The sequence below is a fragment of the Furipterus horrens genome, unplaced genomic scaffold (assembly GCF_987537825.1).
Source record: "Furipterus horrens unplaced genomic scaffold, mFurHor1.1.pri manual_scaffold_7, whole genome shotgun sequence".
Taxonomy (NCBI): Eukaryota; Metazoa; Chordata; class Mammalia; order Chiroptera; family Furipteridae; genus Furipterus; species Furipterus horrens.
The window spans coordinates 114,109,291-114,128,117 of NW_028327177.1; the positions used below are offsets into that span (position 1 = coordinate 114,109,291).

The 18,827-nt window shown below is 38.8% G+C and overlaps 1 protein-coding gene across 1 annotated transcript; it reads right to left on the minus strand.

Annotated features, from left to right (window-relative positions):
- Positions 1-1,183: 1,183 nt before the first annotated feature.
- SRPRB (SRP receptor subunit beta) lies at positions 1,184-16,899 on the minus strand. The gene is made up of 7 exons (XM_090284326.1): positions 16,692-16,899; positions 15,990-16,084; positions 15,072-15,149; positions 12,316-12,398; positions 6,526-6,662; positions 5,330-5,384; positions 1,184-2,218 (listed from the first exon to the last, which is right to left on the minus strand). Exons 1-7 carry the CDS (start codon positions 16,843-16,845, stop codon positions 2,005-2,007), a joined length of 816 nt encoding a protein of 271 aa, XP_090140452.1. The 5' UTR covers positions 16,846-16,899; the 3' UTR covers positions 1,184-2,004.
- Between the last annotated feature and the right edge of the window lie 1,928 nt (positions 16,900-18,827).

The window sequence follows — 18,827 nt, forward strand, 5'->3', positions numbered from 1 at the left end:
TTTCTGAATGAGCGAACGCCATACAAGGCTCTTGTGAGTAATCAACAATTTAGGGCTTTAGAGTTGAAAAGAGTGGGATTACTTTCCTGCACAGAAGGCAAGGTAGTAACCACCTTTTTTAAAATATGTGACAGGCTGAAAGAGAGAAGAGGTAAGCATTTTAATATCCTTCAGGTGAGAACGGGCATAAACCAACTGAAGCTTTGATAATTCTGTGCTAAACTCAAATCTCAAAAGCAGCAGTATAATATTCTGGCTGAAATCATCTTCAGACAACAGACCATGGCCAAGTTTCCTCACACAGGGGATCCATGCCTGTTAACAGCAGTATCAAGTCATTGATTTTTACTCACCTGAGCACCTATTATGATTACGCGAACATGTCACATTCATCACATCACTCTTTGGTTTCTGGTTCACTGTTCTTACCTACTTCCTTAAGTTACTACTTGGTAAGGAAAGGGCAAGAACTAGGAGTACAAAGGAGTTAGAATACTCGTAGCAAAGACGCATTAAAAAAAAGAACTCTGCCAGGGTCAAGGCCTAACGTCTTCTCAACTGCAACTTGCATTTATTTTGTACACCAGCAGGAAGGTGTATGATAGTCTGGGGGCCGGGGCAGGAGAGGAGCTGCAGTACTCTCATTCAGAGCTGGAGTGGCCCACAGGAAGGGTGACAACAGCCAGAGGCATGGCCTGCAGTGTACATGAGGACCATATTCACTGGGACGTTATCAGCTCCATGCTTTTATTCATAGACTCTCCTCGATCCCTCAAGGCCAGGTGGGTGCGCCTGCTGCATGCTCCCAGTGCACCCTGTACCGCCCCTGTACCACACTGTCCTGGGATCATCTTCCCACTCATCCACAGCCATCCTTGTCTCCTTTGAAGCTTTAGTTGGGCTTGCACCTGAGTGTGTGAAACAGGGATAGAAGAGTCTGTTCTTGTGTAAACTGCAATCTTTAGGCCCTGGAAACTTAATTAAGAGTTAGGCTTGAATCCTAACACACACTCCCATTTGTACTCACTATACTATTCTATTTAATTGCTTTGAGCTAGACAGTGTGTTTTATTTACTGAGAAATGTACTAATAATTTATAAAAAGCCATACATTTAAGAAGACAGCAAAGGATATCACTTTGAAAACTTTTTTAACCATCAGTGAATATGCACACTGAAAATCTATAGAGAACTTATTTTATTTTGTATTTGTTCCACAGCATTCTAGCTAAGAGTACAAAATAGGAGCTGATCAAACAGCACATGAACACAGTTCAGGAGCCCTCAGCCACCCAGAAAAACAACAACTTCTAAGTCTCCATATACTCTCCGGTTAGGGGAAACCACTAGAACACACTAGACCCTTGGCACTTGAAGATTTAGCACTTAGAGTTCTATCATCTGGGAATGCTTCATTCCAAGGGTCGATAACATTTTTGAAACTTAAGTGCTATGAGGCTGGAGTGTGGAAAAGTCACTGAGCTGACGAAGAACAGACCCAATGTCAACACAGCCTTGCTGTTTTCTACCTGTCTTCACATGTCAGGAGGCCATATTATAATTGTACCTACTAATCTGAGAATTCACAAAGGACTAGATGATGGACTATCCATGAACTTCAAGAGTAATTGGATATTAACTGGTCCCATACATAGACAGGTTTGTTCCCAGGAAGAAGGAACCAAGCACAAGAGAAGAGGACTTCTAGATGATAACCATTTCTCATGATAATAGCTTCTCTATGCGGAGACTGCTTGTTATGGTCACAAAGACCTTGGCCACATCAAACACACCAAAGGGACATCACATACACTTTAACAAAGGGAAGGCACACGAGTCAAATAAAAGTGACAAGTTTGAAAGCAACAGGGGAACTGAAGTTAAAAAAATTTCAAGCTGGATTCAACAATTTGTTTCCAGAACAAGGAAATGTTTCTAACTACACCCTTTTCCAAAACTGTCAGTCACCATGTACAGCTTCACAGCCTGTGGTCTGGACGGACCTCAGGCGATTTTAGCCAGCCATTTCTCCAAGTCCTGGATGTCAGCAGAGTCAGAGTCCCCTCTTCCGCCCCTGGCACTGCACTCCAGGAACTCCACTTTGAGGGGCAACTGTGAGAATTCAAAGTCTTTGCCTTTCCTTCCCAGCTGAGCAGGCGCTGCGCTGGAACTGTCCAGCGTGCTGGGGGCCGCAGAGCGGGTGACGCGTAAAGTGTTGCTGTGGGGCAGAACGAAAATGAGTCAGGAAGCAAGAAGTTTCATTTTTTAACCCCACAATTAAAGGCCTTTAGGAAATCAATTTATTCCCAAAATATTTCGCACTCATTTAAATACCTAGTCATAAAACTGTCAGTTATGCCATTAGGACTGCTGAATAACTCCAGGCCATGCTTTTGGACAAGGACGTGAGACGGGGCCCAGCCTTACAAAGCTAGATGACAGCAGCGAAGGGCCCAGGTCACACCAGCCGTCTTTCAGCCCAGTGCCCCCTTCCACAAGGGTCTCCTGCATGATGCCATGTTTAAATACGTATGTATATTTTAAATATGTGCTATAAGTGTTATGAAAACATAAGGTTCTGAAAATTTAAATGTGGGTAATAAGGTATTCATATTTATATGGAGTCTTTTGGATACAGAGCTTAGAAATCCACAAACTCCAGATTCTCATATGCTATCCTATTTGGGGACAATGACTACTCTCCAACCTCTTTAACCACTAAAACTTAGGCAATTTAAACCACCTACTGCCACCTGCTGGCCCTAATAAACAATGCCTAAGCAATGCTCATCTGTCCACTCCCACTCTTTCTGCTATCCAGAGGCAAGGGAATACATGCTCCTCAAGCTTTTGGGAAGGAGCACCTAAGCAGGGTGGTAGGTTTCATTGGTATTTGTTTTAGTATTCTTTACACTCAATATATGTGTCACATATATATTCCTTTATATATAGAAGATATTTTATAATTTTAAAAAAAAGGAAAAAAAATCGAACATTATATGTATTCTGCTCTTGCCATAAGGCCATGTAAATACAGTAAACCTTGTTATTCAGAAGACTGAAAAGCTTCAAAGCTGATAGAGCCTAATTCTCACTAACACAGGATTAAACTAAAATTAGACTCCTAATGTAACTAATACTAATCTTCACAACTTTCTGACATTTTCCTTCACTTCATTACAAAACATCATTTCCTTCTATATTGTTCTTCCATGGCTCTTTAGAGTGAAAAGCAAAAAGACTAAGGAAAACCTGTGTTTTAAACATGGGAAGACTTGGACTATACTGTTAAAAAAAAAGAATACACAAATAATATGATTGCTTTTTCCCAAAGGTAATTTCCAACAATTACAACAGAATATTTAGAAACGCTGAATCATCTAATTGTTTCAATTTCCTCAGCCTAATGACAAACACTCTACAGTATGGAAAAAGATGATAAACGTGCAATTTCAGAAGAAAGGAAAACTGCTAAAACTGACATCAGCAAGATGGCAGGAGTTTCCAGCACAAGTCCTCTCACAGAAACATCAATTTGAATAACCATCCATGCATGAAAATACTTTCATGAGAGCTAAGGAATCCAGGTCAGAGCACCTGGGTACAGCAGAAATAAAAGATGCATTGAAGAGGGTGGAAGGACAGTTTCACATTACCAAAGTGACTTCTGCAAGCTTGCACAATGTAGCAGGAGAGATGCACTCCACATGGGGCAAGGAGAGTGAAGTGAGCACCCACTGTGCTATGGAACCTAGCACCATGCTGGCCCGTTGCCCCAGGGCCCCTCCGTTGGATCCAGGCTCCAGGACTACCCCAGTGGACCCCTGCACAGGCCAGCTCCAGCAGACCGAAGTGCCTGGTTGGACATGACAGATTCAGGCTACAGGTCTGCTCAAGTGGACCCTGGTGCCAGGTCAACTTCCATGAATCCAGGCAGTAGACCCACCAGCCCACGGACCCAGGAGCTAGGACATCCTGCCTAAGGACCCCATTAGCAAGCCCACCCAAAATCTCTGGCTGGACTGACTAGAGAAGGGCTTTCTCTTACAAAGCCAGTCAGTAAGGACTAGAAGAAGTGCTTACTTTTTCAGATATGCAGACACCAATGTAAGGACACAAAGATCATGAATCAGGAAAACATGACACCACCAAAAAAACAAAAAAAGCACCAATAAGACCCTGAAGAAATGGAGGTCTATGAGCTGCCTGATAAAGAATGCAAAATAGACATCTGAAAGTTCAGTGAGTTGCAAAAGAACAGACAACTCAACGAAATAAAGAAAACAATATATAAGCAAAATGAGAAGTTCAACAGAAAGATAGAAATCATAAAAAAAAATATCCTAAAGCTGAAGAACACAATGCCCGATGGGAAAAAGTCAGAGCTTCAAGAGCAGACTTGATCAAGCAGAAGCAGAAGAATCAGAGAGCTTGAAGACAGATAATTTGAAATGAGCAGATCAAAAAGAAGAGTGAAGAAAGCCCACATAACTTATGGACATCACTATGAGAGACCCAGAAGGAACAGAGAAAGACAAAGAAGCCAAAAACTTATTTAAAAAAATAATGACAGCCCTGGCTGGGTGGTTCAGTTGGTTGGAGTGTCATCCTATACACCAAAAAGGTTGCAGGTTTGATCCCTGGTCAGGGCACATACCTAGGTTGAAGGTTTGATCCCCAGTCAAGGTATCAATGGAAAGTAACCAATCAGTGTTTCTCTCACACTGATCTTTCTCCCTCTATCTCAAATCAATCAACATATCCTCAGGTAAGGATTGAAAAAAAAAGAAATAATGACAGAAAACCTCAAATCTGGGGAGGGATATGAACATCTAGATCAGCAGTTCTCAACCTGTGGGTCGCAACCCCTTTGAGGGTTGAACAACTCTTTCACAGGGGTCGCCTAAGACCATCGGAAAACACATATATAATTACATATTGTTTTTGTGATTAATCACTATGCTTTAGCTATGGTTGGGGGTCACCACAACATGAGGAACTGTATTAAAGGGTTGCGGCTTTAGGAAGGTTAAGAACCACTGTTCTAGATCCATTAAGTCCAAAGAATACTGAAGAGATTAAAGAGAGCTTCACAGAGACACATCACAATGAAACTGACAGAAGTCAAAGACAGAATTTTGAAAGCAGCAAAACAAAAGCCAATTGTCACAAACAAGGGAAACCACATAAGACTAAAAGCTTGCAGACCAAGAGGGAGTGGGATGATATATTCAAAATGCTGAAAGAAAAAAAAACCTGCCAATCAAGAATACTATAGCCAGCAGAGCTATCCTTCAGATATTAACCAACAGAACTTATTCAGACTTACAGTTCTTTCTCAAGCTGCTGCTGAATTAACTTTGCTGATTTTGCCATTGTAATGTCTGTAAAGAAATGAAGACACTGTTGTAAGTTAAACCAGAAAGGGTTTTCTCCCAAGACTTCTTATACATATGGAAAAGTCCTATTTAAACCAGTAAACTGCTACCCACCCACCTTTTTTTAAAAAATGCTTTTTTTATCACTGGTAGCTTCATTATCAAAGTAAACTTTACATTTGATTGTATGGGTTTTTCTATAATGCTCACAAATATATTAAGCTGGTGACTATAAAACTGACTAGCTCCTTCATGAAAATTTTCCACATCTCTTACAGACCTTTTAAATCAATATATAACCCAGTCATTGTAAAAAAACAAACAATAAAACAAAAACCTACCAGCTTTGTGATTTTAACAAGAGCCTGCACTACAACATAAATACCCTACCTGTCATATAAAAGTAAACTGAGCATATTTCCAACTGATATTAAGATGGTATGTTACAGAATCAACTGCACATAGGTAAGAAATTGCTGGTTTGGCACACAGCTGATATTACCTCCTCTTGTTCAAGTAATGATCCTAAGACTGATTCCTGATTAGGCACTATTAGATTTATTACTTGACCACTTTTGAGAAATGCACTGGGCTCTTAATAGAATCAGAATTTTAGATCTGAAAGAGATCTGTAAAGATCAACTGGTCTCTGTCTATCTTATTTTAGAAGTAATGAAACTGAAGCCTAGTTTTATTGAGTGTGACTACAAAGTTTTTAATGGTTAACAAATTAAAGAAAAACAACTTGTGCAAACTATCCTTAATGAAATGCCCTGGATGGTAAACTTTTTTGAAAGGAGAGACTCCACCTGTCCCTCCACAATTGAGTATCTGATATGGCATACTGCCAATCTGACAGACTTAACTAGGTAAAGTAAAATGATTTATAATTTAAAAAAAGCAAAACACTGTATCAAAGAAAAATTGGTAATAGTCATTCCTTTGTCATTCCTTAGAATAGCCTAGTAAGTAGACTAATAAAAATATAAGAGTATAAATACATTTTAAGAATTAAAAATACTTCAAGTTATAGCTTATTAGAAATTGTCTCTGATCCTGAATAAATATAGTTTTAGATAACTGTATTAATTCTTAGTAGCAACCCCAGAAAAATCTCAATAATTATGGCCAGAAAATATGATGGTACCTTGCTTATTGCAGGCGATTAAGAATGATGGTGTGTTCTTCAGACACATGCTGTCAATAAGGACTTGATACAGAAACTCGGCCACATCTTTCACCTCTCGCTGGAAGGCTGCACTATCCACAACAAACACCACGGCCCTGGAGGCGGGAGAAAGAAAAATCAACATGTGAGCATGCAATAGTGCAGCATTATATTGAAAAACCATATACTTAATTTTTTATGAGAAAAAGCCCAACGACAGAATTCTATACCCTGTGAAATTTATGGCATGACCTAAAATCAATAATCTACGCTTCTACCTTAGGAAACTGGAACAATTAAGAGCAAATTGAAGTAAGCAGGAGAAAAGAAATAAAAGGGCAGAAATCAATGAAACTGATAGCCAGAAACAGAGAGAATCAACAAACACAAAAGCTGGTTCTTTGAAAAAAATCAATAAAATTAATAAACTTCTAGCCAGGCTAACTAAGAAAGGAAAGAGAGGACACAAATTACTAATATCAGAAATGAGAGGGGACATTACTACAGATCCCATGGACATTAAAAAGATAATCAAGAAATACTGTGAACTGACAAATTCGATAACCTAGGTGAAATGGTCAAATTCCTGGAAAGACACAATCTACCAAAACTCACACAAGAACTAAACAATCTCATTAGGCCTATATCAAAGAAATTGAATCAATAGTTAAAAATCTTCCTAACAGAAAATAACCAGTTCACTGGTCAATTCTAGCAAACACTTAAGGAAGTTTACACAATGTTATATCCAGATATATATTCAATTAAAAAATTAAAAAATAAAATATACCAATACTCTACAATCTCTTTCAGAAAACAGAAGCAGAGGGAGTATTTCCTAACTCATTCTATGAAGTTAGCATTACTGTAATACCAAAACCAGACAAAGACATTGGAAGGAAACTACAGATGAACACCTCTCATGAGCATAAATGAAAAATCCTCAATGAAATACAAACAGACTCCAACAATTTATAAAAGGAATTATACACCATAATAAACAGGGTCTGGACCCAATTCCAAAGTAAGCGGTGAGGGTTTCCACCATCACCAAGCAATGCTCCTTACACCAGATTGGTGTCCTACCATTCAGCTTGATTTGACACTATCTACCTGGAAATAGGTAAGATTCTACGGGTTAAGGGCTCAGTTCCACAAGACTGCTCTCCACTTCAGATGTGAATCACCTGTATTTCTGACCGACTGGCTACAGACTGGAGGTTCCCACAACTCTCTCCTTGGGTTCAAGTATGTAATTTGCTAGAGGAGACCTCAAATGCCAGTCACAAGTCCAGGTTGTTGCCTGTACTTCTGAATGACTGACTATAAATCAGATATTCCCCCCCTCCTTGGATTCAATTAACTTGCTAGAGTACCTTATAGAACTCAGGAAATCCATTTACTCACTAAATTACTGGTTTATTACAAAGGATATTAAAGGATACAATCAACAATCAGATGAAGAGATACAGAGAATGAGGAACCCATCTGGTTATGGGTTCCCCAACTTGGGAGCTGTCTGAACCACACTCTTTAGGGTGTTTATGGAGGCATAATTACTTAAGTATGGCTGATTAAATCATTGGCCAATGGCAAGTGATTCAGCCTCTAGCCCCTCTCTCTCTGGGTGGGACTGAAAAGTTTCAACCCTTTAATCAAGTGGGTGGTTCTCCTGGCAACAAGCCCCTATCTTTAGGAGCTTTCCAAAACTCACCTCATTAAAATAATAAAAGACACCTTTATTGCTCTCCTCACTTAGGAAATTATAAGGGTTATCAGAGCTCTGCACCAGAAACAGAAAGATCAAATACATATTTCTTATATTAAATCACAGTATCACAACAACAAAGTGGGATTTATCCCAGGTATGCAAGGCTGGTTCACTATTCAAAACTCCATTAATATAATCAATCACATCAACAAATTAAAAAAGAAAAAACACATGACCATTATCAATAGATGAAAAAAAGCATTTGACAAAATCCAACACCCATTTGTGATAAAAACTCTCAATAAACTTAAGGAATTGATGTTAGCTTCCTCAACTTAATTAAAAATATCTATGAAAAACATATAGTTAACATATTTTTAAAAAGATTTTATTTATTTACTTTTAGAGAGAGAGGAAGGGAGGGAGAAAGGGAGAGAAACATTGATGTGTGAGAGAAACATCAATCAGTTACCTCTCGCACACCCCGGGGAACTGGGGACCTGGCCTGCAACCCAAGGATGTGCCCTGACTGGAACTGAACCAGTGACCTTTTGGTTCACAGGCTGGTGCTCAATCCAATTAACCACACCAGTCAGGTCAAGCTAACATATTTAATGGTGAGAAATTCAAAGCTTTCCCTCTAAGACCAGGAACAAAGCAAGAATGTCCCCACTCACCATTGCTTTTGGAACATTACTGGAATTCCTAGCTAATCCATTAAGACAAGAAAAGGAAATAAAAGTTATATGAGGATTAAGAAGAAATAAATAAAAATGTGTTTGCTCACACATGAAATGACTATGTAGAAAATGTTAAAGAACCAGCAAGAAACTCAGGAACTAATAAGTAATTATAGCAGTGTTGCAGGGTACAAGGTTAGTATAAGTCATCTGCTTCTTAAATATTAGGAATAAACAAGTGGAATTTGATGCTAAAAATACAATACCATTTACATTAGCATCCAAAAAAATGAACCTTTGGTATAAATAAAATAATATGTTCAAGATCTACATGAGAAAAACCACAGAACTCTGAGCAACAAAATCAATGCAGAACTAGATTAACAAAGACACTCTATATTCATTGATAGGAAGACTAGATGGTGTCAAGATGTCAGGTCTTCCCAACTTGATCTATAGATTCAATGAAATCCCAATCAAAACTTCAGCAACTTATTCAATGGATATTGACAAACTGACTCTAAAATTTATATAAAGAGAAAGAAGACCAGAATAGCCAATACAATATTGAAGGAGAACAAAGTCGGAGGACTGACACCTCACAGCTTACTATGAAGCTACAGTAATCATGACAGTGTGGTACTGGTGAAAGAATACACGCAGGTATTACATTCCAGACCCCCCCGTGAAGTAGGAACCTTACATTTATTCTACACTCTTAAACCTACGTAACTTTAACAACATATGTATACAGTACCACAAAATCCCAAGATATAGCAAAAAATCCACAATAAATAATTAAATATAATATTTTTAAAAATCCCGCGGATACAATGAGGCCGCAATAAGTGAACCACGACATAGCGAGGGACTACTGTAGATCAATACAACAGAATATAGTACAGAAAGAGATCCCTGTAAATATATGTAGTCAAGTGATCTTTGACAAAGGAGTAAAGGCAATACAATGGAAAAAACAGTCTTAACAAATGGTGTTGGAACAGCTAGACATCTACACGCAAAAAAATAAACCTGGATACAGACCTTATACCTTTCACAAAACTAACTCAAAATGGGTCACATACCTAAATGCAAACCTCAAAACTATAAAACTAGGAGATAACACAGGAGAATCTAGATGATCCTGGGTTTGCCTATGAGTTTTAGACACAACACCAAAGGCATAATACATGAAAAGAATCGATTAACTCGACTTCATTAAAGATAAAAAATTTCTGCTCTAAAATGTCACCATCAAGAGAAAAGAAGACAAGCCACAGACAGGGAGAAAATATTTGCAGAAGTTGTATCTGATAAAGGACTGTTGTCCAAAATATATCAAGAACTCCTAAAACTCAACACCAAGAAAACAACCCAATTAAAAAATGGATCAAAGATCTTTAATGACCCCTCACCACACAAAATATATAGGTAGTAAATAAGTATACTAAAAGATGCTCCACAGCATGTCCTCAGGGAAAATGCAAATTAAAACAGCTAGCTACCGCTACATACCTATTAGAATGGCCCAAATCCACAACACTGACAACACTAAAGGCTGGCAAGAATGCAATTCCATAGGAACCCCCATTTGTTGCTGATGTAAACGTAAAGTGGCCCAGCCACTTTGGAGGGCAATCCAGCAATTCTCTTACCACGGGACTCTGCAATTCTGCTCCTTGATATTTATCCAAATACGTCCACACAAAACCGGCACACAGATGTTTGTGACAGCTTTATTCAGAACTGTCAAAACTTGAAAGCAACCAAGATGTCCTTCAGCAGATGAATGAACGAACTGTGGTACATCCAGACAATGGCCTATTAGTCAGCACTAAAAAGAAATGAGCTATCAAGCAATTTAAAGACATGGAAGAAACTTGAGTGCATATTAGTAACTGAAAGAAGCCAATATGAAAAGACTACATACTGTATGACATCCCAGACAAGGCAAAACTATGGAGACAGTAAAGAGAGTGGTTATCAGGGCTTAGGGGAAAGAGAGGGGTGAACTAGCAGAACAATGAGGATTTTTAGGGCAGTGAAACTTTATGATACTATAATGGTGAATAGGTGTCATTATACATTTGATCAAATCTGTAGAATGTATAACACCAAGAGTGAAACCTAATGTAAAATACAGACTCTGAGTGATTATGATGTGTCCATATAGGTTCATCAATTATAACAAATGAAACAATCTGGTGGAGGATGTTGACAACAGGGGAGGCTATCCATGTGTCGGAGCAGGGGTATATGGAAAATCTCTGTACCCTCTTTCAAATTTTGCTGTGAACCTAAAACTATTCTAAAAAATTGTTTCTTAAAATCACAGAACAGTCTCATCTGTGATAGATTGCTCAACACCACCATCTTGTGGGCAAGGAGCAACAACAAAATATAAGTCACATCTTCAAAAAATAAGTAAAAAAACCAACCACCTCTTTTCATCAAACCTAAGATTCCATCATTTAAAGGAATAAAATTGCCCTGGCTGGTGTGGCTCAGTGGATTGAGAGCCAGTCTGCGAACCAAAAGGTCGCCAGTTCGATTCCTAGTCAGGGCACATGCCTGGGGTCCAGGTCCCCAGCTGGGGACAGATGAGAGGTAATCAATTGATGTTACTCTCACACATAGATGTTTCTCTCCCTCTCTTTCTCCCTCCCTTCCCCTGGCTCTAAAAATAAATACATAAAATATTTTTTAAAAAGAAAATAAAGAAGACATTATTATTTCAAGTACGACTAAGAAAAAATTACTGTGAATTAAACTATGACACAATCAATTTTAAGTAGCATATCAATTTCATAGATACTAAAAAAATAATATCAATGACATCTGATATATTGATTTTCCTCTTAGGTTTTTATCAGGGTTTGAAACTAAAGAATAAAGCATCTGAAACTGTAGCAAAAGAATTTTAGGAAATAAGAGTAACGTTAATTAGAATATTAAAAGAAATATGAAAATACTGTTCTGTCCTTTTGAGGCATTGGTTGTAGGTAATTTAAAAATATAAATATATAATGTTAGGTTTTAATAACTTCTAAGGATTCTACCTAGCTTTAAAATTATTTTTTCAGATTTAATAGTTCTATACATTATTAAATTTGTCCTCAGAAAAACTGAAAACTTTACTAACATGACAGTAAGGGTTAACAGTTTCTGAACACTCTGAGAAACACATCAAACATTATCTCATATAATCCTCACAAAATCCTGGTATAGGTAGGCTTGCAACCTAGAACTGGCTGACCCTAGGTTCCATGCTCTCTTCCCTGCAGGACACCAGGATGCTTTTCAAATACCATCAGAGCAATCGACATGGGTGGTCTTGATAGGCAGATTTCAGACAAGCTCATTCCACTTCCTACTTACCGGGCTGAAGCCTTAAACCGTTCTAGGAACTGAAGCCTCAAGCTCTCATGGCCAGGGAGGTCAATCAAGGTTAGGCTAGTGCCCTAAGGATGGCAGCAATAAATTAAATTAATGTTTTGGTCCTGATTCACATCCACAACATAAACCTTTCATATCAGATTTCAGGTACCAGAATAGTGGCCAATTAATTAATTTTTAAAAGTTTACTCTAATTAATGAATCAAACAAATATTCACCAAGCATCTTCTAGAGACACTGTCCCTACTCTAACAGGGCTTATAATATAATCAGAAAGATCAACAATGTAAAATTACATATACGTAAATGTAAAATTACAACTTTGACAAATGTTCTGAGGGTAATGAGAAACCTGACTCTGTCTGGGAAAGTCGGGGAAGTGTGTTCCATCTAAGACTAGGGAAATACACTTAGTATAAATAAAAGCAAAAAGCATGTGAAAACAGTAATAAATACAAACTAAATTATATAAGACCCTATACTTTACCACACAACATATTACCATCATAGGGATCCCCAATCTTTATAACAAAACATTCTTTTACATTTCCACCATAATTTAATTTAAAATATATCTATTAGCCACACCATTTATTCCAATCTTGTCAATATTTTGTGTAAATTCTTGATCCAGATGACAGTCATTGAAACAAGGAGGGGTTGTGCCCCTACTGAGCAGCCTCACTTAGCATCAATTGACATGCTATTCATTCCAGGCCTTCATTCTTGAGCTTAGGTTCAATGTAGATGTGGCTATGCTCAATGATAAGACTCTCAGATACAGCTTTGACACATGTATCATCAGACCCATGGATCATTTCTCAGTTGCTCTACCCGTTCCATAGCCAGTCTTAACCCACTGTTTAGCAGGAGGGAGTCCGCATTACTCAATTTGACATAAATATGGTTAAGATTCATTATGATCTGACAATTAAGTCTGTGTAGTTTTCTAGGGGTAAAAATATGATGTGTATTGGTCTCCTTTAAAATAATACAGGTACGAGCCGAGGGACCTCAGGGTGGGACCCACTACCACATTTCATAATCAGCACTGCACCAAACCCTATACATAATCCAAAAGATACATTACTACCCTAAGAGACAGAGACTAGATCTAAAATATAAGGGGAGTAAGAGAAGGAGTAAAAAAGGGGGCGACTGTTCTATATATTCAATAGAAATATGCAAGCCTCATATGTAATATCGTTTTCTGAAAACATTAATAAAGTAAAAATAAATAGATAAGATTAACTTTAATAATATGTGATATTTAATTCGAAATAGAGAATGGGGCAAAAGTACGTTTATAGTTGTTTATATGGAAAATAATCCAATAATTAATAATACAAGAATAAACTGTGTTTCACATACTCATAACTGTAAACCTACTTTTGCCCCACCCTGTATGTACATAATCCTTTTAACATATAATAAAAAAATCAAGACATTATTGATACTTTACATTCTTTTTTTCATTCCAAGTCTTCAACATCTGGTCTACATTTTACATGTATAGCACCCAGTCACATTTCGGGTGCTCAAGAGCCACAAGTGGCCAGTGGCAACTCTACTGGAAAGTATAGGTTAAGGCATACCCTGGAATATGCCATTTAAAAAAATATGGTGCAAGTGCCCCAAGAATTAAATATCTCCCAAACCTGAAATTTCAAAATGTGAATCCTTGGAAATTTAAAAAGGTCTGGGCCAAAATAAGTGCCTTTAGTGAAAAAAGCAAAAATATCTCTAAGACATTTAAAAGGACCTCTATTTTTTCTTACAATGTTTAATTCTGGAAGCATCAGAAAAGTAGGGGGAACACAAGAAGGGGAGAAGGCCTCTAAGATCACCATTCAAATTCATTATCTATACATCTACTTCTCCAACCATCACCCAGACTTCCTTCCACTCACTTACCAAATACTTATTAAGCATAACAATTGGCTTGACAGTCACTATCAACTTTATAGAGCTACAGATACATAAGAAGGTCTCACAATTCCTTATTGGTATTTAAAAAATATACTCATATATACTCTTTAAGAGATCCACTGCAACATTGAAAAAGATTATAACAACAAACTAAATATCTGTTAATAGGGCTCTTATTAAATAAGAACTTAATTGTATGGTACAGTCACATAATAGATAGAATACTATGCAGTTCATAAATCAACTAGGTACAAATGAGGGGGAAAAAAATCAAACACAAGCTGTATCATATTGTTAAATTAAAAAAAAAAAAAAAGGCAGAACAGAGTGTTAACAAGAAAAAAAATTAAAGAATATACAGAAATCTTTGCATATGCATAGACCACCTGAAAGGGTACACAGGAAAATGGGAAGTTATTACCTCTAAGGAGAAGACTGGATAGTAGGGATAGAAAAGGCACAATTACTCTTCACCAAATATCCTTTTTAGCCTTTTGAATTTTTGTCCCATATACATGTATTACATGTTCAAAACACAAATGAAAAGAAAAAAGCTTAATGCACACCCTTAACACACAGAAACTAAACTAATAAAATATGATGTAACATCAGTGTACTGAGGTACAAGAACACAGGGGAGGGCATGATTAAATCTGTTGCCTGGGTGGTCAAGAGCAGAATTTGTCACATGGGCTATAGTTATCCATAAAAATAAGCTATTCAGACTAATTTATCTTAGAAACATCCTTTCCTGACACACCAAAGTAGAGTAAAATTGTCAGACTCCCAACATTCTAGGAATCCCTTACCCTGGTATTCTTGACTCTGTACACAGCAGAGCTGTCAGTAATGGAAGTCTGAGTGTCTCTGTAAAGGCCTGTTAACAACTGCAAAAAAAAATAATAATATGGAGGAGATCAGAGTAAACACTGACATAGCAAACCTTAAGAGACTAATTTTGTTCTAACCCTCCTAAGGTGTCTGGTCAAATATATGAATGTTGTTTGCAGTAGATGAAAAAGACCACATTGAGTTTTTATCCTTTACTTTTAGAAAAAAACTGTAATGAATTGCAAACTTTATTCTCCTCTACCCAATCGAGAGGGGGAAAACCCCTATTATTTTCAAATAGGAGTTTCAAATGGTTTGTGGCCAAATTTACCAACCTCCAAAACATTATTTAATTATTAAAAAATAACTTAAAATTATATTTTAGTGGAAGGAAAATCTTTTATACTCTCAAAAGGAATTATAATAAGAAAACCTCTGCTATTCTCCATAGCAAAAAAACAAACATTTAACATAAATTAAAAATTATTAGTGACAAGAAGCCAAAGAGGGCCAATGTCAAAGAATCACACTTTTAAAAATTGTCTTTGACTAGCTATCAGTGGAGAGTATACTGCACAATGAACAGATCAATATTTTCTATCTTTTCACCTGTTCTGGCCTCCTAAGCCATGGTATAAAAGTAACTACATAAAACCTTTAAATGCGGTAAGGACTGAATATCAGTACCTAGCAAGTGCAAGAAAATAGAAACGGTCAAACAATTCCAGTTTACGAGTTTGCAAGAGTCTTTCTGTCCTCCCAAGTGAGTCAAGAATTAACTATCCAATTTATCAGCATCAGCTACTTTTCCAAAATAAACCATGACCTCAAAGAATAATGGGATGCCCTAAATTTTCCAGTCAAGTTTGAGAGAGATTGTAAATCAAAGCATTTACTCTGACAAAAAGCAATGTTTTCCCGGAGTCACAAAGGCCAACAAGAAGAACAGCTCTTTGACTGCTCCTTCTGCTCCGGATGAACTTCCAGAACACTGTGGAACAGAGAAAAAGAACCAAAATTATGCCTTATTAATAATAGTATGCATATGGTTATCGTGGGTAAATTAACATGTCTACCACAGAACACCGCAATCACCTGAAACTAATTTTACCCACCATTATAATTATTATTGTTACTGTTGTTATGGACCCCATTGAGTACCAGCCACTATCAAATGCCAACTTTTGTGTGCACCCCCTACCCCGACTGTGGACTCTTTTCTAAAGAGCAATCTTGTGTCTTACTTTGTATCCCCAGCGCCTAGCACGTGAACACAGGACGCTCAAAGTTGAAGCAGAGAGCCCGAGAGTCTTGGTAATAAAAGCAATGTAAAAGGGAACCACGCGCTCAAGCTAAACAGGGGCCGAAAAAGGAAGCCTAATTCGTGCCCCAAGAACCAGGGTATCACTTCGGGGGTCGCGGAGATTCCGCTTTAACGCAGCGCTGATCCGGCAGTTTCAGGCAGGAGGACAGGATGTCTTACGAGTTGAGACTCCCTCTCTAGACCCCTGCCCGGTGCCTTCTCCGCCCAGCATCCTCCCAGTCCAAGCCGGACTCGTCGGCTCTACACCCTCCATAACCACCAGCCGCCTCTTTACCCAGGGTCAGCAGCACCGCCAGAAGCGCCACCACGACTGACAGCATAGTCGGGTCCGCCTGCTGCAGCTCCTGCCGCAAAGAGTCTAGGTAGGGTTGGAAGGCGCCACCGTCACCACCACCATTCTCCATTCGCCGGGAATCAGTGGAAGCCATAGTGAGTTGCGTGGTGTCTGGCGCCTTGATAGCAACGTGTCCCTGGGCTATGCGCAGACGTCTGAAGCGGAGCATCACGGGAATAGTAGTTCCTGGGTTGTATTTTCTCCTCGAGGGCGGTGCTCCCGAAGGGCCTGATGGGAGTTGTAGTTCTTTTGTAGTACAGTGTGCTCGTACCAAACGTGAGGGCACCCACAGGTAATTTCATGAGACACACTTATCCTTTAAGATATAAGTCCATGATGCCGCCCTTCTTCATGGTTGTTGACAGAATGCTGGAATTAGGAAGAAAGGCTGCTTCGTGCAGACGAATATGAGCTATTCGGTGCCCCTACCCCGTGAATCCAGGGCTGCCGGTGAGTGGTCTCCTTTAAAAGAAGCAGCCGGGAAAAGCAACGAGGGGGCGGAGGGAACTGTTGAAAACTGCAGCTGCCATCCCTGCCCAAAGTGGCAGCCACAGCCCTGCCAGGCAGTTGTGTGTGGGACCAAGGTGGTCCGTTCTTTTCATTTGTAAAGAGAAGCCAGAAAGCCAGGCACTTATGGGAAATTTCCCACTTTTCAAACTTTAGCACTCAAGTAATGGAAAATATTTAAAAACATATGGCCCGAGTCCTGGCTGGGTGCTCAGTTGGTTAGGGCATCGTGCCAATAAGCCAAGGTTGCGGGCTCAGTCCCCGGTTATGGCACATGCAAGTATCAACCAATGAGTGCATAAATAAGTGGAACAATAAACTTCTCTCTCTCTCTAAAAAAAAAAAAAAAAAAAAAAAAAAATTAAAAAAAATCGTGTGGCCCAAATAAAACGCGACCTAAGGGTTGCCACTTCACAGACTCTGACATTAAAGTCGGTGTCACTTCAGCAGAAGTGGCAGGAGATGATCAGGAAAGGCTGGCAGGAGCCAGACTTGAAGGGACTGGGTGTTGTGCTGAGGAATCTTACTGCCATATATAGACTACAATAAGTTTCAGTTGGAGGTGACATAAATGGTTGGCAGGTCAATGGAGGACTATCATTTGAGTGAGAAAATACCAGAGGCAGATTGATCAGCTGGGGGCTGTTGCAGTGTTTAGGCAAAAGATGCACAGGGTCTAAACCAGAAGCCGGTAGGTGACGGTGCAGGTTTGAGAGATGCTTAGAAGGAAAGTATATAAGATGTGGTGATGAACTGGGCATACTGAGTTAAGGAGAAGCGTTATCAAGACTCCATCTAAAGCGGTTGGTGTGTTGTGGGTGGCCAGGACTATCAAGAGTATATAAAGGGAATTGGAAAACTCCCTTGGAGGGACTTTGGAGCTGGGAACAGAACCAGAATGAAAATAGCCTCTTTTTTGGGTTTGTTGATTTACAGGTGCCTCTAGGAAATAAAAAATCATATATCGGGTTGGTGATACAGGGCACAAATGTAAAGTTTCAGCAGCAGGGGCTAGATTTTCATTTGGGAGTCATACATAAACAAGTGGTCATTAAAATCATGGCAAGCGTAAAGAGTGAGGAAAGAGAAAGGAACCCGTAAAGAAGCCTAAGGAGGAAGAAGCAGTGACGCAGGAGTAAAACGTGTTGTGGAAGTGGTCAGCAGCATTGCTTAAAACAGAGGGGATCCTATGTTGAGGACTTGATTCGAAAGTGAGCTCAGGGGAAACAGCAGGGTGAGGATGAGTGAGGGCATGGGTATGGGCGCAAGACTGGTCAGGGAAGAGGGTGGGTAATGAGAACAATTGCTGACATTAATGAATGCTTGCTAATAAAAGGCATTGTCCTAAATACTGTTAATTTGTTAGTTTGTTTAATCTTCAAAATGACTTGTGATCCCAGTTGTACAGAGGGCAAACTGAGGCAGGGGTTAAGTAACCTCCCCACTGATCCCAGGCAGTTGGATTTCTTTATGCTTAACTATATTCTCTAACATAATCCAGTTCATCTCCCAGGCACTCCATCCATAAATAGGCAATAGCGACTCCAGATTAAGAAAGGATGTTTATGA

What these genes read in the sequence shown, in the direction of transcription:
- SRPRB (XM_090284326.1), bottom strand. Translation starts at nt 16,845, where the DNA reads ATGGCTTCCACTGATTCCCGGCGAATGGAGAATGGTGGTGGTGACGGT. An exon ending in AAACATTGCTTTTTGTCAGA is followed by an intron (nt 15,150 to 15,989) that starts GTAAATGCTTTG and finishes TTTTTTTTGCAG; the next exon opens with TTGTTAACAGGCCTTTACAG. An exon ending in CGGTTTAAGGCTTCAGCCCG is followed by an intron (nt 6,663 to 12,315) that starts GTAAGTAGGAAG and finishes TCCCGCCTCCAG; the next exon opens with GGCCGTGGTGTTTGTTGTGG.